Source organism: Acomys russatus, chromosome 29, assembly GCF_903995435.1.
Source record: "Acomys russatus chromosome 29, mAcoRus1.1, whole genome shotgun sequence".
NCBI classification, from domain to species: domain Eukaryota; kingdom Metazoa; phylum Chordata; class Mammalia; order Rodentia; family Muridae; genus Acomys; species Acomys russatus.
In genome coordinates, this window is record NC_067165.1 from 23,576,428 (window position 1) to 23,599,670 (window position 23,243).

The window sequence follows — 23,243 nt, forward strand, 5'->3', positions numbered from 1 at the left end:
AAGGGAAAATGTTGAGGTCAAAAGACAGCCAATTTTTGCTATAGGGACCCTAAATTCTTGGGTTTTTTGGCCAGGTGTGGTGATGCACACCTTTAATCCCAGCACTTGGGAGGCAGAGGCAGGTGATTTGCTGTGAGTTCAAGGTTAGCCTGATCTAATGTGAGTCTAGGACAGCCAAGGCCACCAAACTCCAAAACAAACCCAAACAACAACAAAATCAAAAACCAAACTTGTTTTTTGAAGACAAGGTTTCTCTGTGTAACCTTGGATGTCCTGGAACTGGAGGGATCCACCTGCCTCTGCCTCCTGAGTGCTGCGATTAAAGGTTTGTACCACCACCACCACCCAATGGGTATTAGCCTGCATGTACACCTGCAGGCCAGAAGAGGGCACCAGATCACATTATAGATGGTTGTGAGCCACCATGTGGTTGCTGGGAATTGAACTCAGGAGCTCTGGGGGAGCCCTTAACCTATGAGCCATCTCTCCAGCCCCAGGTGTTAAGATTTTTAAATGGCTCTATTCACAAAGCCATTTACCCCCTTCAAGTCTACACTAACATACTTTTTTTTTTTTTTTTTTTTTGGTCTGTCCTGGAACTCACTTTGTAGACCAGGCTGGCCTTCAACTCAAGAGATTCACCTGTCTCTGCCTCCCGGGTGCTGGGATTGAAGGCATGCACCACCATGCCTGGCCCATAATTCATTCATTCTCATTCTCTCTTCTCCCTCATCCTCTCTCTCCATAAGACCCCACTTATACGGTCCTGGGTGTCCTAGAACTCACTTTTTAGACAATGCTGGCCCTGAACTGAGATCTGCCTGCTCTTCTACCTCTGGAGTGCTGGAGTAAAGACATGCCTGGCTTACTTTCTGAGACAAGGTCTCAAGTATGCTAGGCTGGTTTCTAACTTATGTAGGTCATTATGATCTACCCCATAACTACTAGGACTACAGGTGTACTTCACCAAACGTGACCCAAGATACCCCCCACCCAGGGTATTACCATCTAACACCCTGGCTGTCCTGGAACTCACTCAAAGGCCTCCAACTCACTAAAATTCACCTGCCTCTGTCCAAGAGCTAGGATTAAAGGTGTACAGGACTATACCCAGCTTGCTAATTTTTACCACACACCAAAGCACCCAAACAGGAATCACTTCAGATGTGGCCAACAGTTCATTACTCACTTTCCCAAAGTCACAAATGTTTCTGGAGGTCAGAGCCAGTCCAATCAAACAGTCATTTCATCTAGTTTTCACATGTGGTAATGAAGGCGCTGACTCTCTGAAAAACAGTTCAAGTCTCTTTCAAATTTAACCTCTGCCTTAAGGTCTCTACCACACTGCCTTTGAGATTCTTGGAAACCTGTGTAGCTCTCTAGGGAAGGCTTAAAAAACATGTCATTTTACCAAGACTGCTTTATGTACAGTTTGGTAAGGTCTTCCCTTTCCCCGGCTGGAGTAAAGCTTTTCTCTTTTCTTTTTTTAAATGGTTCTGGGTCTATTATGTTTATTCTAATCTTGATAGTCAAACCATGGAAAAACCAGCTGTCCAAACTAACTCTTCTAGAAGCCAGAAACTGCTGTTTGATGGATGTTAAATAAAACCCACCAGCATGAGGCTATATAGAAAAGCAATTTATTCCATTATAAGCACTTACACAGTTAGTCATGGAGAGTAACAGGCCTGATGGTGAGACAGGTCAACCAAAATGGAGATGGCATCAAACTATAGTGGTCAAAGACTAACCCCTAAAAAAAGCAACTCTTATCAAGGATTAATTTAATTTTAAAAACAAATACAAACTATCAATTCAATCTTTCTCAACTTGACAGTTCACCAGTGGTACAACTGCCAGGTAAAAACATACATCTTTACAACTTGGTGGTCCCAAGTTAAAACAAAAACAAAAAACCCCCACACACAACAAAAACAAACTTCGTTCAGCTCTCTGACAGGTGCCCACCAACAAGGCTTTGTTGAATTAAGTCCTCAGGTTTTAAGATTTAGAAAATACCCATGGTTTGGGCTAATAGCACTGTTGGTGGCACTTACTGTAGCCAGAGAACTGAATAAAGTCTGTGTCTCAAACCAATGTTAAATCCATCTCAAGGCTTCAGAGGAAAACAAGGGGTCTAAAATCACAAGTGCAGACATGTCTAGGAGCCTTGTCCTTCTGGATCCACACTTCCTTCAGGGTCTTCATCATTATAAATGTTCTCTGCCTGCCAAAAAAAATAGAAGGGTATTTAGCATGAAGACAGGTTACTTCTTAAAGTCCAAGTTTCCATAATATATTATGCCAAGGTGCCTGATAATAACATTTCAAGCGGGGCCATACCTTTCTAACTAATCACCTGCTACTATTGAATAAAAACAGCAATAGACAATATACAAGCAGTAAGAATCATAAATGGGTACAGGGTGTGTTCAGTAAAAACAAGGAGTGGCCACAGTCCCTTGTACAGGGCATTTTCACCTAAGTATGGATGATCATCATTCCTGAACCCTTTGACCTGATAGATTCTTGGTAAATGCTAACATATAAATCATAGAGGTTTCTATGAGATACATAGAAATTAATGCTCATGAGCACAGAATTTCTTCTGGAGATGATAAAAATGCTTAATTATTTGTGATGTGTAACTCTTAAGTATGATAAAACTCAGTGAATAGCAATATTATTACACCAGATGTTGCAGAAAGTGGGACAACCTTATGCGATCTGACCAAAGAGACAATAAGGCTAAAGCCAAACTGGGTGTGGTGGCGCACACCTTTAATCCTAGCACTCAGGAGGCAGAGGCAGGTTGACCCCTGAGTTGGAGGCCAGCATGGTCTACAGAGTGAGTTCCAGGATGGCCAGGGCTACACAGAGAAACCAGGACTTGAAAAACAGAAACAAAGGAGAGGATGTAGCATGGCTGCTGGAAATTCCAATGGTTTACCAGTTCTAGTGGGGGGGGGGGGGGGGAGAAAAAGCCTAAGTCTGTACGACTTATTATATGGACATAACCCACAACAGAACTCTGGAAGGATATAGTTCATCCCCCTAAAACTTTTTCGTCTTTTTTTCCCCCTTTTTATTTTGGTCTGAGACAGGTTTTGGGTGGGTGGGTGGGTGTCTCTCTCTCTATGTCCCTGGCATCCCTGGGACTTAACTCTCTATAGACCAAGCTGGCCTCAAACCCAGAGAGAGATCCCTCTGCCTCCTAGGATTACAGGTGCACATCACCATTGCCCAGTTTTTGGAAACAAGGTCTCTACATAGTCCTGGAACTTAGTGTGTACAACACCAGGCTGGTTTTGAATCACAGAGATATGATTGTGTCTGCCTCCTGGGATTAAAGCTGTGCACCACCATGCCTGGACCCACATTTTCAGAACTACTATTTCATGTAATTTTAGATAGATGCATGACAAGAAATAAAATTGTTTTAAAATATAATGTATCAAGGTTGGAGAGATGGCTCAGTGGTTAAGAATGCTTGCTGCTCTTCCAAAGGACCAGAGTTCAGCTCCCAGCATTCATGTTATACAGCTCACAACTGCCTGTAACTCCAATTCCAAAGTACCAGAGATGCCGCCTTCTGGCCTCGTGTGACACCAACACACTTATAGCAGACACACTACACATAAACACAAATAACACCCCAGGGCTTTCAAAGTTCTTACCAAAACCAACAAAGATCATCTAAAAACCAAGCTGTTATCCCAGAGCTCTGGAGGCAGATTGCTGTGAGTTCAAGGCCAACCTGGTCTACAAAGTCAGTCCAGGACAGCCAAGGCTACACAAAGAAACCCTGTCAGTTAAAACCAAAACCAACCAACCAACCAAACAAACAAACAAAAACAAACAAACAGAAAAAACAAAGAAACAAACAAAAAAACCCCAAGCTGCTGACACGTGCTCAGCCTATTACAAAATCAATAGTTTAGCCATGTGTCTTTGACAAACCATGCCAAGTACAGATCTTCAGGTAAAGACTGCTTACTGTTATGAAAAAATAAGTGATAAAACATTATAAAAATTAAAAAACAAAACAAAAACAAACTATATATGTGCCTTTATACTATTCACACGGCACTAAGGCGTATAAACAAGCACAGAGATTAAAGTTGCTAAATGAGCCCAAACTTCCTTTGGGTTCACAGCATTAACAGTTTTAGAACACAAAAAGCCCCAGGTTCAAGTGCTGTTAAAAAAAAAAGCAGAAGCATGGGCAAGCTCATCCCTGTGAGTTCAAAGTCAGCCTGGTCTACAAAGCGAGTCCAGGACAGCCAAGGCTACACAAAGAAACCCTGTTTCAAAGAACAAAACAATAACAACAAAAAACCCCAACCAACCAGCCCTACCCCCCCACATCAAAATAAAACTTAATACAGTCAGTAACAAGCCCCCTATATTCAGCGGTGTAAAACCTAGTAAAATAAAACCCAGGAAGCACAGCCACTGAGCTTCTCTCTCCAGAGCACCAATAGGCCAGCTTGTCCTTTAGCCCTTTAACACCAGCACTTGGAAAACTGGCACAGGTAGGTTGCCATGAATTAAAGGCCAGTCTGTTATACACAAAACATAGTAACACAACCTTTTACTGGGGCTCTGTAGTAGAGAGTACTAATTATTTTTGCAAAGAACTCTGGTTCATTTAGTACCCACATGGTATCTCACTACCTCCAGTGTCCCCAGTCCCAGGGGATCTGACACCTCTTCTGGCCTCCAGGGGTACTGCATGCACATGATGCTCATAGATAAATGCAGGCAAACATACACATATATGTAAAACAAAACCTTTAAGCCCTCATAGCCTCAAGATTATAATCTACTATTGGATTCCTTCTTTAAACTTTTTGTATTTCACCACATTCTCAGCAGAACACATATATAAGACTTAAATAGCTCAAGCAGTCACAGCCCTACAAGCAAGCTACACAAGGATAGCTCTCCTGAAACAAGCATGGCCAGGCTCTCCTGGCTCTTGTTCTCTCAGGGGTACCATGTTGATATAATCACATTATTCTTGTTAAACATCCCCCACCCCCAACATACAGGGTTTCTATGTGTAGTCCTGGAACTCACTACATAGTCTAGCCTTGAGCTCAAGAGATTTCCCTCTCTGTCGTCGTCTTTTAAAAAAAAAAAAAAGATTTATTTATTAATTATTATGTATACAGTGCTCTGCCTGCATGTACATTTGCAGGCCAGAGGAGGGCACCAGATCATCGCTGAGCCATCTCTCCAGCCCCCTCTGTCTGTCTTCTGAGTGCTAGAATTAAAGCTATGCGTACCCATGCCCTGCCTAAATCTTATAAAATGAATGTTGTCTATACTATGACAACTTCAAAATAAACACGATACAAGAACCCCAATCAACTCTTTAATACTTATTGTAAGAGACTATGATTCAACATAGAATGAAATTATAGAAATCTAATCATCCTTCAGCTCCAATTTCTGGGAACACAGCTTTCAAAAAGGGTTTGGAGCAGTTAAGGACATACACAGCATCAGGGTCAACATATAAGCTGGGTGTGTGGTGTGCTCCTTGACTCTCAGCAGTCAGGAGGCAGAGAGCCAGGTAGACCTCTCTGAGCTTGAGGCCAGAAACTGTCTCAACCAAAGCAAAGGTGGGTACGGTGGTGCACACCTGTAATCCCAGCAGTCAGGGAGGTAGAGGTAGGTGGAATGCTGTGAGTTCGAAGCCAGCATGGTCCAAGACTGCCAAGGTACACAGAAAAACCCTCTCAAAAAACCAACCAAACCAAACACACACACACACACACACACACACACACACAAGCAAGCCAAAAAACCCAAAGAGGGGCAATTGACATAAAGCGGAAATAGAAGGGCCATGAGTTTGATCCCAATAGGGCTACATCAGACACTGCGTCAAAACAAATAAACAACGAAAAAGGAAAAGACATGTAAGTAAGTCACATCTGAAGAAAACAGAACACAGAGGCAGCTGCATCTACAAAGTGTGGGTATATATATCTCTTATCTTCCTTCATGCAAGAGGCTGAGGCAGTAAGGCAGTTGTGAGTATACGGCCAGTTTGGGGTACATACTAAAACCCTGTCTTGGGCCCTAGAAGAAAAACATTTGAGTCAGGGACACAAAAGTGAAAGTGGGTCATTTACATAATAACTCTCTACCAGAGATTCTGGGATTTTTCTTATATGTACTCTTGTTTTGTTATATGGAGAGTGTAGAGGGCTCCAACTGGCTGCTTTTATACAGTTCTTGTTTGTTTTTTGTTTGGGTTTTTGAGACAGGGTTTCTCTGTGTAGCGCTGGCTGTCGTGGCACTGGCTTTGTTGACCATGCTGGCCTCAAACTCAAGAGAGATCTACCTGCCTCTCTGTCATCGAGTGCTACGATTCAAGGAACATACCACCATACACTTAAAAAAAAAAGACAGGATTTCTCTGTGTGTATCCCTGGCTGGCCTTGAACTCACAGGGATCCACATGCCTCTGCCTGTCGAGTGCTGGGATTAAAGGCATGTGCCATGTCTAGCTTAAACATTTATTTATTCATTATGTATATATTGCTCTGCCTACATATTCACCCACAGGCCAGAAGAGGGCATCGATCACATTACAGATGGCTGTGAGGCAGTGTGTTGTTACTGGGAATTGAACTCAGGACCTCTGGAAGAGCAGTCAGTGCTCTTAACTACTGAGCCATCTCTCCAGCCCCCTTATATGTTGATCTTGATGCTTCTTTTTCTATATACTTTGCTGCTCCAAATCCTACTTGAAAGCTGTGTTCCCAGAAATTATATCTTGCAGCTGAAGGATGATTAGATTTCTATAATTTCATTCTGTGTTAATGAGGGCGATAGTCTCAGTATACATATATGTATGTATGAATGAAATGTCTCATTTAGCTTCCCCTAAACAAATGGCTGAACACTTACCATCTGCCACACTTGCATGATATTGTCTTCTGATACAGAACAAATCACCCAAGGTTCATTGGGATTCCAAGAGAAATCAGATATCTTGGCAGTGTGGCCACCATGAATAAACTAAAAGAGAGACCAAAACAAAGACATTAAATCTAGACATTAAACCAGCTCACTATTTAAAACACACCCACACACCCAGGCATAGTGGTGCAAGCCTGTAATCCCACCATTCAGGGAGGCAGAGGTAGGCAGATCTCTGTGAGTTCGAGGCCAGCCTGGTCTACAAATAAGTCTAGGACAGCCAGGACTACAAGAGAAACCCTGTCTTGAAAAACCAAAATAAAATACAGAAGACAGGGGTTGGAGATATGGCTTAGTGGTTAGGAGCATTGTTTCTTCTTCCACAGATCATGAGTTCAATTCCCAGCAACCATATGGTGGCTTACAACCATGTATAATGGGATCTGATGCCCTCTTCTTGAATGCAGATGTACAAGCAGATAGAGCACTCACACATACAAAATACTAAAAACAAACAAAAACCTTGATTTATAAATAAGTAAATAAAGTAAAATAAAATACAGAAGACCCCAAAGTGTCTGAAAGGTTTGTAACATACCAACAACTCTGGTGGGCCATCTTCTGCATCTTCTGGGGACTGTTCTTCTCCAATTTTACTAATAAAAAAGAATTTTAAGTCAGAAAACATTACCCTGAGTACCTATTTTTGAAAAGTGTTAAGACAGTAACTCTGCCAAGCTTTGTGGGACTTGGGAGGCAGAGGCAGACAAATCTCTAAGTTTGGAGCCAGCATGGTCTATAGAGGAAGTTCCAGGACAGCCAGGTCTACACAGGGAAACCCTGTCTCAAAAACACCCCGGACCCAAGTAACTCCATGGATAAAACTCACCTTAGGTCCCAGACATTCAGCCTACGATCAGTACCACTGGAAGCTAAAATAGTCTCATTGTGAGGTGACCACTGAACCTATTATCCAAGAGTGAAGAAAAATACAAATTAGAAAACAGAAGCAAAACATCTCAAATTATATCCTACAAAAGCTAGTAAATAAAAAGGGCAGAGAACCCTGTTAAAACTGACAGATACTTCTTATATGAAAGTAACTCATTATGAGAGAGAGAATATTAGCTTCTGTTGCATTTTACACTCCGTCCCACTGTCCCTCTCAATAGGGCCTCAGAGAATAGAGTTCAAATTGGCTTTACTTTCCTGTGAGGGATCCTCCTGCCTCAGCTCCACCCCTACCCTGACACTGAAGCATAAGTCATCACACATTAGCTTCAACTTACTCGTTTGAAAATCTTATTTTACTTTTCTTCCTGGCAAATTATTCATGCCTAATTCTGGCTTTTAGTCAAAGTTCGATTCTGACACAGAAACTAAAATATTGACAGGTGGCACAAATCTCTATTTTCTCAACTGTTGATTATGTGCCACACAATACACAATAAGCCTGGAGTTCCAGGCACTTCTACCTTTCTCCCCAAAGACTCCTTACAATGATGTTAGGTAAAAGACACACACATCACAAACCCTGCTGCTGTTTATTAAGGAAGTGCTAGTTAATGGCACAAGGAGGGCATTATTGGCCAATGAGTTAGGAAAGAATTTATATACTCTTTCAAGCAAAGCTACCATCATAAACAAATCAAAATGAGCCAAGACAACAAAATATGCTCAATATTTCGGCTATTGAGAGGACGATCTTTTGTTGGGATTAGAGGCATATAACATCACGCCAGGCTTCACCATAAGATTTAGGCTTGAGAGAAAATGCTGTAAAGCAGTCCTCACAATGTCTTAGACCACATGTCTTAAAATAGCAGGCAATCATTTCTTGTTTGAGTCAGAAAGATGTACCTGTTTTTTAAAGAAGTGGCATGTAGGACTCTAAATAGCAATGGTTAGAGGATCTCCACAAGTATCTGGACTGACAGGGCTACAACAGTAAGACTATCTTTAAAAGGCTGGTTGGAGAGCCGGGTGTGGTGGCGCACACCTTTAATCCCAGCACTCGGGAGGCAGAGGCAGGCGGATCGCTGTGAGTTCGAGGCCAGCCTGGTCTACAAAGTGAGTCCAGGACAGCCAAGGCTACATAGAGAAACCCTGTCTTGAAAAGCAAACAAAAAAAAAAAAGGCTGGTTGGAGACATGCTCAGTGGTTAAGAGTACTGGTTCTAGTGGTGCACGCCTTTAATCCCAGCACTTGGGATGCAGAGGCAGATGGATCTCTGTGAGTCTGAGGACAGCCAGAGCTGTTACACTGAGAAACTGTTTTAAAAAACAAAACAAAAAAAACAACAGCAACAACCAAACCAAACAAACAAACCCAAACCTCAGTGCCACCACACCAAAACAAAAGAAAAAGTACCGGTTTTAGAAGAGTATGGCTCAATTCCTAGCATGCACATAGCTCAAAAAGCACCTGTAACTCTAGCCCTAGGGGATCTAATGACCCCAGCTCTGGTCTCTGAGGTGCAAGCAAAACACCTACACACACAAAATAATTTTCCCAAGACAAGAGTTTCTCTGTGTAATAGCCCTGGCTGTTATCACAGAGATCCAGCTGCATCGGCCTCCCTAACTGTTGGGATTAAAGGTATATCCCACCATGCCCAGCACAAATTTAAAAAAAAAAAAAAATTTGTGCATGAGTGCTCTATCTGCATGTGCACCTGCACACTAAAAGAGAGCTCTAGATTCCAGTATAGATGGTTGTGAGCCACCATGTGGTTGCTGGGAATTGAACTCAGGACCTCTGGGAGAACACACAATGCTCTTATCCACTGAGCCATCTCTCTCCAGCCCCCATAAAAGAGCCAGGTTGCGGTGGCAGACTCTTTTAATCCCAGCATTTAGGAGGAAGAGGTAGGTGGACCTCAGATTTTGAGATTAGCCTGTTCTACAACACCAGTTCAAGACATCCAGAGCCACACAGGAACAACCCTGTCTCTAAAAATTAAGCCAGAAAAACAAAGTTTAATGACTAACCCGGAGGCAGAACACATAGATACACACACCTTCTTCCCATAATCTTAAGACTAGGACTCATTTCCCATTTTGGTTGAAGCTGGCCTTGAACTGACTGTATGACATGCATGACCTTGACCCGTTGTTTCCCAGTGCTGGGATTAAAGGTATGTTCTACTATGCTGGTTTATGAGACATTAGGGACGGAATTTAGGGCTTCCTACATGCTAGGCAAGCCAGGCCCTTCCTGATTTATGAGAGGATCTCTCTACCTGGCCACCACATTCCACTGTAGCTTCCCAAGTGCTGGGATTATAAGGTTTGCACCCAGTAATTCAGCACCACTTTCTTAATATCCCAAGAAGCCAACAGAGATATAAAATATTTTCTTCTCTTTTAAAAGCTTTATTTAATGATTATGTATAGTGTTTTTGCCTGCATGTACACCTGCACACCAGAAGAGGGCATCAGACCATATTATAGATGGTTATGAACCACCATGTGGTTGCTGGGACTTGAACTCAGGACCTCTGGAAGAAAAGCCAGTGCTCTTAACCTGAGCCATCTCTCCAGTCCCAAAATTTTCTTATTTAGAACTCTATTCAAAGTATCAAACTTGAGCAGATTTTCTATAGATAAAGGGAGAAGAAAGAAAGGGAAGGGAGGGAAGGGAGAAAGAGGGAGATGGAAGCATTGGTTTCTCTTACTTGGAATATTTCATCCTTATGTGATTCAAAGGAATGCAACTTGAGTTTCAGATTTCTCAGATCCCACAAGGCAACAGTCTATGTACAAAAAGAAATCAATATCAACTTATCAAATAAGAAAACCCTAGAGCCAACAAAATGGTTCAGTGGACAAGGTGATTGCTGTCAAGACTGATAACATGAGTTTGATCCCAGAACCCACAGAGTGGAAGAAGATAACAAACTCTGGCAAGCTGTTCTTTGACCTCCACACAAGTGTCATGGCATATGTGTGTTAAGCAAATAAATAAAGTGTAATTTAAAATTTTTAATTAATTATTAAAATTACTTTACAATTCGATATATCTTACATCCCAATTGTAGATTCCGGCACCCTACATTTTATCTGTTCAGTGTGTGTATGTACATACACATGTACCATCACAACCGTGCAGAAATCAGAGGCCAACTAACAGGAGTGGAGTTGGTAATCTTTAGTCATTTGGGTCTGAACTCAGATCTTCAGGCTTGGCAATCAGTGCCTTTACTCAATGAGCCATCCTGTCAGGCTAATAGGCTCTTAAATTTTTTTTTAAGCAAGGTCAGGCTTAGTGGTGCATGCCTTTAATCCCAGTGCTTGGGAGGTAGAGGCAGGTGGATGAGTTCAAGTCAGCCTGGTCTACAAAGAGAGTTCCAGGGCTGGTACTCAGAGAAACCCTCTCTTGAATCCCACCTCCCCAAATTTGGAAGATAAGACAAAAACCTTTAACGAAAACATTAACCCAGCACCCACCTGGTGGCTCACACACGTTTGTAAATCCTATTCCAGAAGAGCTGGTATTAATGGGCGTTAAATGCACACCATGATGAAGACATGACATAGCTGAACATATCCGTGCCCCTAAGAATTTAAACCTCAACAAACCAACAACAACAACAAAAAATCGAAACATGGGCTGGAGAGATAGATCAGAGGTTAAGAACATTGGCTGCTCTCCCAAAGGTCCTGAGTTCAATTCCCAGCAACCACATCATGGCTCACAACCATCTGGTGTCCTCTTCTGGCACGCAGAAGTACATTTGGGCAAAAAACACTGTGTACATAACAAACAAAAGTTCCTTTTGAGGGGAGGCATTCAAGGCAGGGTTTCTCTGTGTAGCCTTGGCTGTCCTGGATTCACTTTGTAGACCAGGCCGGCCTCAAACTCACAGCGATCCATCTACCTCTGTCTCCTGAGTGCTAGCACTAAAGGTGTGCACCACCATGCTCAGCTATAATAAATAAATCTTTAAAACAAAACAAAAATACCCAAACAAGGCAACTCTACCTTGTCAGCCGATCCTGTGGCCAGAATGAATTCACTGTAAGGATTGAAAGAAAGGCAGTTCACTTCAGCAGTGTGAGCATCAACTGAGTGGCTTGGCTTGGAAGTATTGTTTGAACGAGTATCCCAACTTAATTGAAAAAGAGAACAGGAAAAGAAGCTTGAAATGGTGACTGATACAAAACTCTGAAAATATGTGGTAAAAAATAAACAATTGGTTCCACTCACATCATAAGTTTTTGATCATCAGCAACTGACCCAAACAGAGACTCATGGAGAAGATGCCAGGAAACGTCCTCCACTACCGCCGTGTGCCCTGTGAAGATGGTCTTCGCATCCACCACTTTCCCTTCTTTTGGAACTGCACTGATGTCCCATAGGCAGATGGTCTTGAATGTAAAATGAACCATTATATAAAAGATTCTCACTTCCCCACATATCCCCTCCCCCCCCAAAACCCAATTGGTAACAATCCCAGATTTGCTTCAAAACTGCAAGGATACACACATGGTCATCTGAGGCACTAAGCAAGTGCCCGCTGAGATTCGGATTCCAAGAAAGTCCATAACCTTCCTTCTGATGTCCACGGAGACGTAAGTCTGGGTTGCACTCTCCAGAAGGGTCTGCAAAATAACAGATTATATCAGGAGTATTCAGCCCACTGTGCCTCTGGGTTTATTAAGCAAGACGATGCCATAACCATCCATTGTACAAAATACAGACCCATTATTATCAGATATATAATGCTGAAGTTGTACAGTCATGATTTTCTTCTACGTAAAAGGACTACATCCCTTGAGAAGAATTCCACACATATCAATACAAATCATCAGATGTTAAGTCATAAAACCACAAGGAATTGGAACTGTATTTCTGAGTATATGGAATTTGTTGTATCTGATTAAGAGGGAGGTACCTGGTTTAGAAGGATGCTTTGTATAGTCAAAAACAAGGACATCACTGGAGGGAGTCTTTGTTGCAATGATGCAAGGGTTCTGGGGCATGTACCGAGCCCTGTTGACTTCTCCTTCATGGTTGATCTTGATTTCTATTTCAATTTTCCCACTGACAGAACCAAAACCTCCAAATTCTGTATAGAAACATAAAGTACTTAATCACCAGATTATATACTTGTATTCCTAAAGTGTTCCTAACTGAAGGAAAAAAAATATTTTCAGAGTGCAAAGGTTTACATGAGTTAACACCGTTGGACTATTAGGTAAATGTCAACCTCAAAATAATTCTTACTACATTCATTTATTTTGAGACAGGGTCTCACTGTAGCCCTGGCTAGCCTAAAACATACAGTGACCTAAGCACCTACACCTCTGCCTCTCAAGTACTAGGATTGAAGACCTGAGCCACCATCTTTATTTTGCATGTCATGCACACACCGTGCAATACATCTTCAATTCTAGCTCTAGAGTGGCAGTGACAGAGTTCTGGACTAGCCAACTAGCCAGGGGTACACAGCGACACCTTGTCTTTGGAAAAAAAGGCTCAAAGCTAGGCATGGTGGCGCATACCTTTAATCCTAGCAGACGCCAGCCTGGTCTACAAAGTGAGTCCAGGACACCCAGGGCTACACAGAGAAACCCTGTCTCAGGGTGGGGTGGAGTGTACACTAAACCTTCGCATACACCTCCAACTCTACAACATACAAAAGATGTAACACAGGGTTAGGAAAGAAGGCTCTCGGGCCAGCCTGGAGCATTCACTGCAGCTACACAACAGCCAAGACCCTGCCTCAACAAGGTAGAGGGCAAAGCTGCCCTTTGACCCCCATACACAAACCCCACACACATCCAGGCACACATAATAAATAGCAGAGAAGATGAAGCATGGTAAGTGATAAGCACATGGTGGTAAGCACACAACGCCCACAACTCCGGCCTTCCAAAAAGTTTAACTATCAAAGTAGCAAAATAAAGGTGAAAAGCCAACACTTGGCAGAACCCATAGAAAAAGGGGCAATCAATCATATAACGCATGATTTCAGTTTGGGACAAACACTTAAAATATAGCAGTAGAAACTCACCTTGGAGAATTCAAACATTATTTTGTTTAGAAGACAGGGTCTGTCCATGTCTTAATAGCCCAGCTTATTTCAAACTCAAGATCATCCTGCCTTCCAAGTAGAGACCACAAAGCATGTACTACCCATATGCAGCTCTCAAACCAAGCTTAACACAGGATAGGATGTGTCTCTCTCTATTTTTGCAGACTGAACCGAAGGCCACACATATGCACATTACCACCTCACTACACCTGCTTTAAATTAGATTGCCACTATAGATACACAAAAGGACCATTAAAAATGGGAAAGGTCTGATATATTAACAAAGAAAACTCAGTGTAAGTAAAAAATTCTTCCTAAGTTCGTTTTTTCTAACACACACTCAAAGGCAAAACACCGTTATAACCAACCCAAAGCACAACACAGCAGAACAGAAATGAGCAGATCTCCATGAAGGTTTCCATGTAGACCAGAGTGAAAACATTCTCCTGAGCTGGTGACTGAGCACTGGCTGCTTCCCGAGAGGACCCAGGGTGACTCTCAGCACTCACAAGGTGGCCCCATATCCAACTGTAACTGCAGTCCTAAGGGTCTGACACCCTCTCCTGGCCTCCATAGGCACCCGGAGCACTGACAAGAACGCTGGGAAAACAGCCATGTACATGAAAATAGTAGCACCATTAAAAGCAACCTTCTGTAAACAAGGCTAAGTTAAGAGGATCACTACGAGTTGATGACTACTTAAGGAGTTTCAGGCCAGCCCAGAATACAATGAGATTCTGTCTTTAAAAAAAACTGCAAAGCGCCCTCCCTAAAATCAACCAACCAACCAAAACCAACAAACTCCCAGAGTATTTCCAGCACCCCAGAGGGAACATGCACATTCTTCCTAACCAATACAATCAGCACACAAAGCTCTGTCACTCTGATTTCTAAGAAGAGTCATTGTTCTAGGCCATAAGTCTTGTGGAATCTCAAAGAATATATTTTAACAGCACAAGCCAAATAACTAAATTATTTTACCAGATCAATGATTTATTATATCTCACAAAGAAATTTCTAGAATGTAGCTTATTTTAGGTAGGAAGTGGCTTGCCTTGTGTTTGTGGGGCTGGGTGTGGAGCCCAAGTTCTTGCAAATGCTAGACTGGTAAACTATCACTGAGATACAACCCAGCACCCACAGACAGACATTAACTTAGACACAACTGTACCCATCACTGATGAGATCGACTCAAGTCATGACTCTCCTACATCTCTAAGGACCAAGCCCACCCACGATCTGTAAAGTTATTGGAGAAGGGGCAAAGCACTGGAGAACTGTGATAATTTAAAAATCCGTAGCTGTTAATCACACCACTGCTTTTGTCACTACTTTTGATGGAGCGAAGCCCTTTTGAGACAGTTCAGTCAGGGTCTCAAGTATGCAGCTCATTACGGGCTTGAGTGTGTAATAATCCTCCCCATCTGCTACTGTGGTAATTTTCACGCCCAAGTGGAACTAGGGCTTCAGATATGCTAAAGTATTCCACCACTGAATTACAACCCCAGCACCCAAATACAATTTAAAAAAAATTATTTCATTTAGATCTGAGGATGTAGCTCAGTAAATAAGAGCCATTGGCCTTAAACACACAAACATTAGGTTCAATTGCCCAGGAACTCATTAAAACAAACAAAAAAGACAATTCATTTAACAGATAGGAACTGGACTCAGGGCAAATGTACACAAAACCCACACAGCTGGACAGTGGAAAACAGGATTTCCGCCACCCTCACACTCTTAAAGCCAGTGTTTTCCTCCTACAACCAACCATATATGGTCACCTAGAGAATAACTTTTGAAAAAATTATTCACTTGGGCAAACTACACAGAATCATAATTGACCATTACCCTAACCTAGTTTGCACTCTGTATCACAGATTAAACATAGAATAACCAGAACACAGCACAGCTGCAATCCTGGCTAACAGCTGGATCCCAAACAAACCTACACATAATGAAAGGTTCTTTCTGTTAATCACAATAGACAGTAAGTATTGATTCTCTGGAGCATAACTGTAAATAAGATAGTCCATTATCTACTTTCTGAGTCAGGGTTTATTCAAGGCAACTTCTCTTACTGACTCTGCCCTTTTGATATTTTGGTTTGAGGGCCATAAAAGTGTAGTGGAGCACACCTTTGATTCCTGCACTCAGAAGGCAGAGGGAGGCAGATCACTGAATTGGAGGCCAGCCTGGTCTACAAAGTAAGTCTAGGATAGCCAAGACTACACAGAGAAACTGCCTTGAAAAAAACAAAACAAAACAACAAACAAACAAACAAAACAACAACAAAAGGGCCAAAAACAAGAATCCCAGAACTTGGGTGGCAGAGGCAGGCAGTTCGCTGAGTTTGAGACCAGCTTGGTTTACAGAGTGAGTTCCAGGACAGCCAGGGCTAAACAGAGAAACCCTGTCTCTAAAAATAAAAATAAATCTGGTGTTTTTCACCCCCTCCCCACTCCTCTAAGACGTTTTTTATTAAGACTTTATGGCCTAGGGCTGGAGAGCTGGCTCAGAGGTTAAGAGCACTGGCTGCTCTTCCAGAGCCCGAGTTCAATTCCCAGCAACCACATGGTGGCTCACAACCATCTATAGTGAGATCTGAGTTCCTCTTTTGGTGTGCATGAAGACAGAGCACTCATATACATAAAATAAATTAATCTTTAAAAAAAAAAAGAGGCTACAGCCCCACACCCCCATGAAACTAGTAGCAGAGTCACTGCATGTTTCGGGTACTGTGTAAACCATGCTTTCTATTTTGAGATGGAGAATCACTAGCTCCAAACTAGCTTGCAATTTGTCATCCTCCTACCACCTATGCTTTAAACAGTTAGTTTAAGATGTGGGGCTGGCCGGGCATGGTGGTGCACGCCTTTAATCCTAGCACTCGGGAGGCAGGGCCAGGCCGATCTCTGTGAGTTCAAGGCTAGCCTGGTCTACAAAGTGAGTACAGGACAGCCAAGGCTACACAGGGAAACCCTGTCTCAAAACAAAACAAAACAAAAAAAGAAAAAGATGTGGGGCTAGAGAGATGGCTCAGCAATTAAGAGCACTGGCTGCTCTGCATAGGACCCAGTTTCAATTCCTAGTGGCTCACAAAGGCCAATAACCCCACTTCCAGGGGATCTGACACCTTTCTCTGGCCCTTCATAGGCACCAGGCACACAAACGGTACACAGACATACATGGAAGCAAAACACTCCTTCACTTAAAAAAAGTGTCAAACCAAACCTATGAACTAATAATTTCTGTCTTTGGATCAATTCTTTAGCTGCGGTAAACCCACCGTGACCAATTTAGTGCAGGGCAGTTTACAGCAAATATACAGAACCAAATTATGTATTGATTACTTCTTAGCTGCAAACTAGCTTTTGCTGTTGTTGATGTTTTTGTTTTTTCAAGACAAGAGTTTCTCTGTTTTAGCCTTGGCTGTCCTGGAACTCACTCTGTAGACCAGACCGACCTTGAACTCAGACCTTTAACTTTTGGATTGCAAACTAGTTTTATCCATAACTTAGGTGGTTATCTGACCAAACTGTGTACCTCCTTAAAGATGATATAACCCATGCAACTTGACTTCTTCCATCCTGAAGAGTCCCTCCTACCTCCTTTTTCACTGTCGTAGTGTGATGCATCAAACTGAGCATCATCGTTAGGGAGCTGCACACTGGCTATCACCAGGTGGTTTTGTTCATCCGATGTGTGTGTTCCCAGGACAAGCCGATGAATGCTGAAATCTTTTCCTTCAGGCCTGTAACAGCAAATTATCACTATTCAGGAAATCCTAGTAGTGCACATATGACAAAACAGCAAGAACAAGAACAATAAAAATCCCCAACCAATTCATTTTCTTCCTTAAACAACAAAAAAACCTATGCCCAAGCACATATGCACGAGAAGACCAAAGGACAATTAGGTGTCACTCTTAACATGCTTGTCTTTGAAGACAATGCTTGCTTTATTGGTCTGGAGCTCACCAATTAGGTTAGCCTGGCTGGTGAGCCTCCTGTTTCCTGCTTTCCTAAATCAAGACTTAAAGCACACACCACCCAACATTGGTGCTGGGGACTAACCTCACATCCCTGACGCTTTAAGGCAAGCATTTTACTGAGCCATCACCAAAGCCACTATATTTCCTACTTTTAAAAGAGTGGCAGCACTCAAGAGGCAGCAGCAGGTGGATCACTGTGAGTTCGAGGCCAGCCTGGTCTACAAAGTGAGTTCCAGGACAGCCAGGGCTACACAGAGAAACCCTGTCTGTGTTTGCAGAACTCGACAATGGTCCTCTTCCGCCATCGTTTTCCTCCAGGTAGACTGAAAACAGAATCTCTCTCCTGAACCAAGCTCACTACTTCTGCTGGTCTAGCTAGTTGAATTCCAGGGATCCTATCTGCCTCCTGGAATTACAGGTGTGCTGCTATTTATGCCAGTGCTGGGATTTGACCTGTGATCCTCCTCACATTTCTGTAACAGTCGTCTATCTACTGGGCCACATCCCCAAACTAGTGCTTTATACATTCAGGTAAGCTTTCTACCACTGAGCGACACACACTCCCCTACCTGAAAATACTGAGACCATTACACACAACTCCCTGGGGCTAGAGAGCTGGCTGAGCAGTTAAGAACACTTGCTGCTCTTCCAGAGAACTCTGGTTCAATTCCTAATACCCACATGGAGACACACAACTCTCTGTAATCCAGACCCAGGGGAAATAAATGCCATCTTCTGGCCTCCGTAATTCCGTATACACAAACAGCCAAAATATGCATACGCATAAACTCAAAATAAAAACAAGGCAGACGCTCCTTAAAGAGCTATGCGCAGGAGCTGTTGAGAGGACACTTGCTATTCTTGCAGAGGGCCTGGGTTCAGTTTCCAGCACCCACACGCTGGCTCACAACCATGCCGAACTCCAGCTCCAGCAGATCTGACCCTATTCTCTTCTGGCCTCTCCAGGCACCAGGTACATTAAGTGGTGTACAGACCACACAGACAAAAAAGCAAAACACAAAACCTGTGCTGGTTAGTCAACCAACTCAACAGTCACCTTGCTTGAGTCAACTCGGAAAAGAGAATACCAACTGAAAAATTATCTCCACCAGACTGGCTTGTAGGCAACCCTTGGATTAATGATTTATGTAGGACCTAGCCCACCATGAGCAGTGTCATCCCTGGGCAGGTCAATCTGAGTTATATAAGAAAGCAAACTGAAGCCAGGAAGCAGTGTCCCTCCATGATGGATCATAAACTGTAAACTGGAATAAACTCTTTTCTGCCCAAGCTACTTTTGTTCATGGTGTTGTATCACAGCATAGAAAGCAAACTAAGACAACAACCATAAAAAAAAAATTTTTTTTTTTTTTTTTCCAAGACAAGGTTTCTCTATGTAGCCTTGGCTGTCCTGGACTCTTTGTAGACCAGGCTGGCCTCAAACTTGCAGAGATCCACCTGCCTCTGCCTCCCGAGTGGGGGGATTAAAGGCATGCAACACCACACCTCGCCAAGAATTAGCCCAATCTGAAGTGAAAATATTTGAAATTTGGGGAAATTAAGCAATGTGGCTCAGATCACACAGCTACTAAGTAACAGAACCTGAGACCAAAGTCCAACTCTAGTTTTGAAAGTGGAAAAGCCAAATGAAAAATCTAGAAAGATGATTAAAATCACTGTTCAACTTCTTGACTGTCAGCTTAAGGCAGTCTGGATTTTAGACTGTAGGGAACAAGGAATATTAAGTTTCAAAGAAGAGACACCACTCAGTACCGTCTGTGTTCATCTAGGCTGTAAAGCAGAGCTGGGCCAACAGTACAGTGACATTAGACACCAGTGAGGAATGCAGCCTCTCGGTTCTACAGAATCAGAAGCCCTGGAGGGCAGGAGACACAGCACGACCCACACCACCTCCGGCTGACTGTGCTGTACATTACAACCTGAAACCCTTTGTCTAGATGAGAAAGATGCTACACAAATAGGACTGAATGAAGGCTTAAGAACTGCTTGAGGGGATTAAGTTAAATACCTAGGGTATGCCAAAGAGCCAACTACTTAAAATGTGTCAAAGAAGAGAAGCAGTAAGGCACCCTAGAAAAGATACTGTTAAGGGCCAAACAGGAAGATCCAATTTGTGTCTCAAGATACCAACAGTAATTCCTGTTCAAATTTGACAAAGATGCAAACAGGCCTTTGCTCTGCCCCTCCTCCCCCAATTTAAAAGACTGTGTGGGGGCTGGAGAAACGGCTCAGATGTTAAGAGCACTGGCTGCTCTTGCAGGGGACCCAGGTTCAATTCCTAGCACCCACACAGCAGCTCACAACTGTCTGTAACTCCAGTTCCAGAGGCTCCAACACCCTCACATAGACCTATATGCAGGCAAAACACTAACACACATGAAATTAAAATAAAGATTGTGTGTAGAGGAGTCCCCTCTTAATTATGTACAAGGTATGTAATGGCTAAAATTTGGGACTCTTGTTCTGACAAATACATTTTGGAGAGGGCAAAGTTTTACTATGTAATCCAGGCTAGCCTCAACCTGGTGAGTACTGAATTATAGGCCTGTACCACCATGCAGGTTTCTTCCCCCTTAGACTGTCACAGGCTAGCGCTGAACTCCTGATCTTTCTGCTCTGCCCCGTAAGTGCTGGGATTACAGGTGTGTAGCACCACACATTCCTCTTAACAAGCCCTGAAGAAGAAATGACTCTACTAAGCTTGAGCTCTCAACATTTTGGGCCTGGTTATAATGAAGTCCCAATTCCACAGGCTGGAGAGAGGCTCAGCAGTTAAAAGAGCACTGGCTACTCTTTCGGAGGACCAGGGATTGATTCCCAACACTTTTATGGCAGCTCAACAGCTCCAAGGAGTTCCAGCCGTCTTCTGACCTCTGCAGGAACTGCACACATGATACATACATATGTGCAGGTAAAAGACATTTAAAAAAAGTCCCACCTCCAAACTTCGAGGTGTCTGGCATGGATTTGCTCAGCACTCTTCAGATAAAGGTCTCCATTTCCCTCAACACTGCTTGAAAGGTAGCAACCTCATTCTTTTTTTTTTTTTTTTTTAAAAGATTTATTTATTGTATATGAGTGCTTTATCTGCAGAAGAGGGCATCAGATAACATTACAGATGGTTATGAGCCACCATGTGGTTGCTGGGACTTGAACCCAGGACCTCTGGAAGAGCAGGTGGTGCCCTTAACCACTGAGCCATTTCTTCAGCCCTCATTCTTTTTTTTTTGGTTTTTCGAGACAGGGTTTCTCTGTGTAGCCTTGGCCATCCTGAACTCACTTTGTAGACCAGGCTGGCCTCGAACTCACAGCGATCCGCCTGCCTCTGCCTCCTGAGTGCTGGGATTAAAGGCGTGCGGCACTGCTCCCAATTTCCACTACTTGTTGAACCCAATCACTCTCATAACCAAATTTTGTACATATCTTAACGCTGAGTTTCAAAGGAATTTAGTAGTTTTGCCAAATTTACAACAATAATCTACATTTGCCTTTATCTCTGTGTGGCCACTTCCTTCTGCAAGTTAGTCCTGGTACTTCAAGCTGACAGACAACATTTTGTGTATGTAATTTCATTCTCCATCCCCCAGGGTCCCCCCAACCCCATCCAACCTTTTGTGCTGAGGCTCAAAGTCCCTGCCAGTCTGTGCTCAAGCCCCTAGCCCTGTTCAGGTGTTACCTAACTACTTAGCTAAAGCTGAATACCTGCCCCTCTAACCAGGCAATGTATTTGTTGAAGGCAAGTCCCAGATTTATCTTATTAACCTTGCTATCGTAAAAGACTTAAGAATTTAAGTGTTTCCTTGTGAAAACTGGACACAATACATTCTGGAAACCGTCAAATTTTATATTACATGCATGACCAACTGCAGTTATAAGTAATATTCGACTCAGTGTTGAAGGGGGAAAAAAAACCACGTATTCTCTTGCAAGGTAAATTACAAAATGATCTCTTTTCTACCTTACTTTTTGGTGGAAGGGAAAAAAGCAATACTCATAAGGCTCTGATTATATGCCTTCTTTCAGGGACTGGAGAGAAAAACACGGAAAACCAATGAAAGGAGATGAGCTGGTGAAGTCATATTCAAGAGATTGGCGTCACCTGGTTACATCTGGAAGCCACTGGGCAGTTAAGCTGGGCCACTCCAGGGCATGGGTCATCACCAAGTCATAAAGAAAAGGGGTGTTCTTTTTCCATATTTTGTACTCCTCGTTAATCACACGTTCCTCCACCGCGTCGTCAAAGGCTGCTACAATGTTCAAAACAAAACAAAACAAATCAAGTTAGAGAACACAAACGGAAGGCGAGTAAACCTCTCCAAAGCCACCGGCGCGGCTCCCAGGTTGTGACACCGAAATGGAGATTTCATCTTCATCTCCCCGGGCGCAGGCAACCATCGCGGCTCTCCGCCGCGGCGGGCCCGGAAGTCCTCGGGCCACCCCGAGCCAGCCGCTCCGTTACTCCTCGGAGGCGATGCTGGCCTGGCTCCGAGCACACCGGCGCGCGCGCCAAGTCCACACAACCCCGGAGGGGAAGCCTGCGCATCGGGCCTGGGGGAGGAAAGCGGCGTCCCAAGTCCCGCCAGGCAGAGGGACCGACGCGAGCTTCACTCTCGCCCAGGCCCGAGAGCTGGCGTCGCCCCGCTTCCGCTCCTGAGGAGCCGGGGCGCCGTTAGCCCGCCCCGAGGGGGGGGAGCTCCCTCCCCGCGCCGGAGTTGCTTGGGACTTAGGCTCGCCACCGTCGGGCCTGCTCTCCGCCTTAGGCCGCGTAACAGGCCACGACACAGCCCCGACACCCAGCGTCCTCCCGGGAGGGCCTCGCCACACTCACCTTCCTTGTCAGCCATGGCGGCAGGCGAGCCGGGAGGGGTTGGAGGGGGGGGATATCCCGGGGTCGTGCGTTGCAGGAGGGGCGGGGAGGCGACGGGGCGCTCGCTCCGCGCGCGGCCTCTATTGTTTCCTGCGGCCCGTGCGTAGGGGGCCGGCTCGCGCGCCTTCGCGCCAACCTTGGCCAATGGGGAAGCGCGGTTCCGAGGGGTGGGCGGAGCATCCGCGCCCCACGGCCAATGCAGTCGCACACAGTCGCTTTTCGCGGGGCCGAGGCGCGCGCCCCGCCCCTCCCTCCCCGCCCCCCCTCCCCCGTCGGGAGCTCGATTCCACGGATTGCGCGCGCGCCCCGCCCGCTGGGACTGTTCCCTGCGGGTCACGTGACACGCCCCCCCCCATCTCCCAACACGCTCGTGTGCAGCCATT

The 23,243-nt window shown here is 44.0% G+C and overlaps 1 protein-coding gene across 1 annotated transcript; it reads right to left on the bottom strand.

The window, feature by feature from the left end:
• Positions 1-1,624: 1,624 nt before the first annotated feature.
• On the bottom strand, positions 1,625-22,980 carry Rbbp4 (RB binding protein 4, chromatin remodeling factor). Its single transcript, XM_051170956.1, has 12 exons — positions 22,822-22,980; positions 22,093-22,240; positions 17,587-17,732; positions 12,836-13,009; positions 12,427-12,542; positions 12,148-12,308; positions 11,923-12,049; positions 10,616-10,693; positions 7,829-7,905; positions 7,538-7,595; positions 6,928-7,038; positions 1,625-2,227 (listed from the first exon to the last, which is right to left on the bottom strand). The coding sequence occupies exons 1-12, from the start codon at positions 22,835-22,837 to the stop codon at positions 2,162-2,164; spliced, it is 1,278 nt and encodes a 425-aa protein (XP_051026913.1). The 5' UTR covers positions 22,838-22,980; the 3' UTR covers positions 1,625-2,161.
• Between the last annotated feature and the right edge of the window lie 263 nt (positions 22,981-23,243).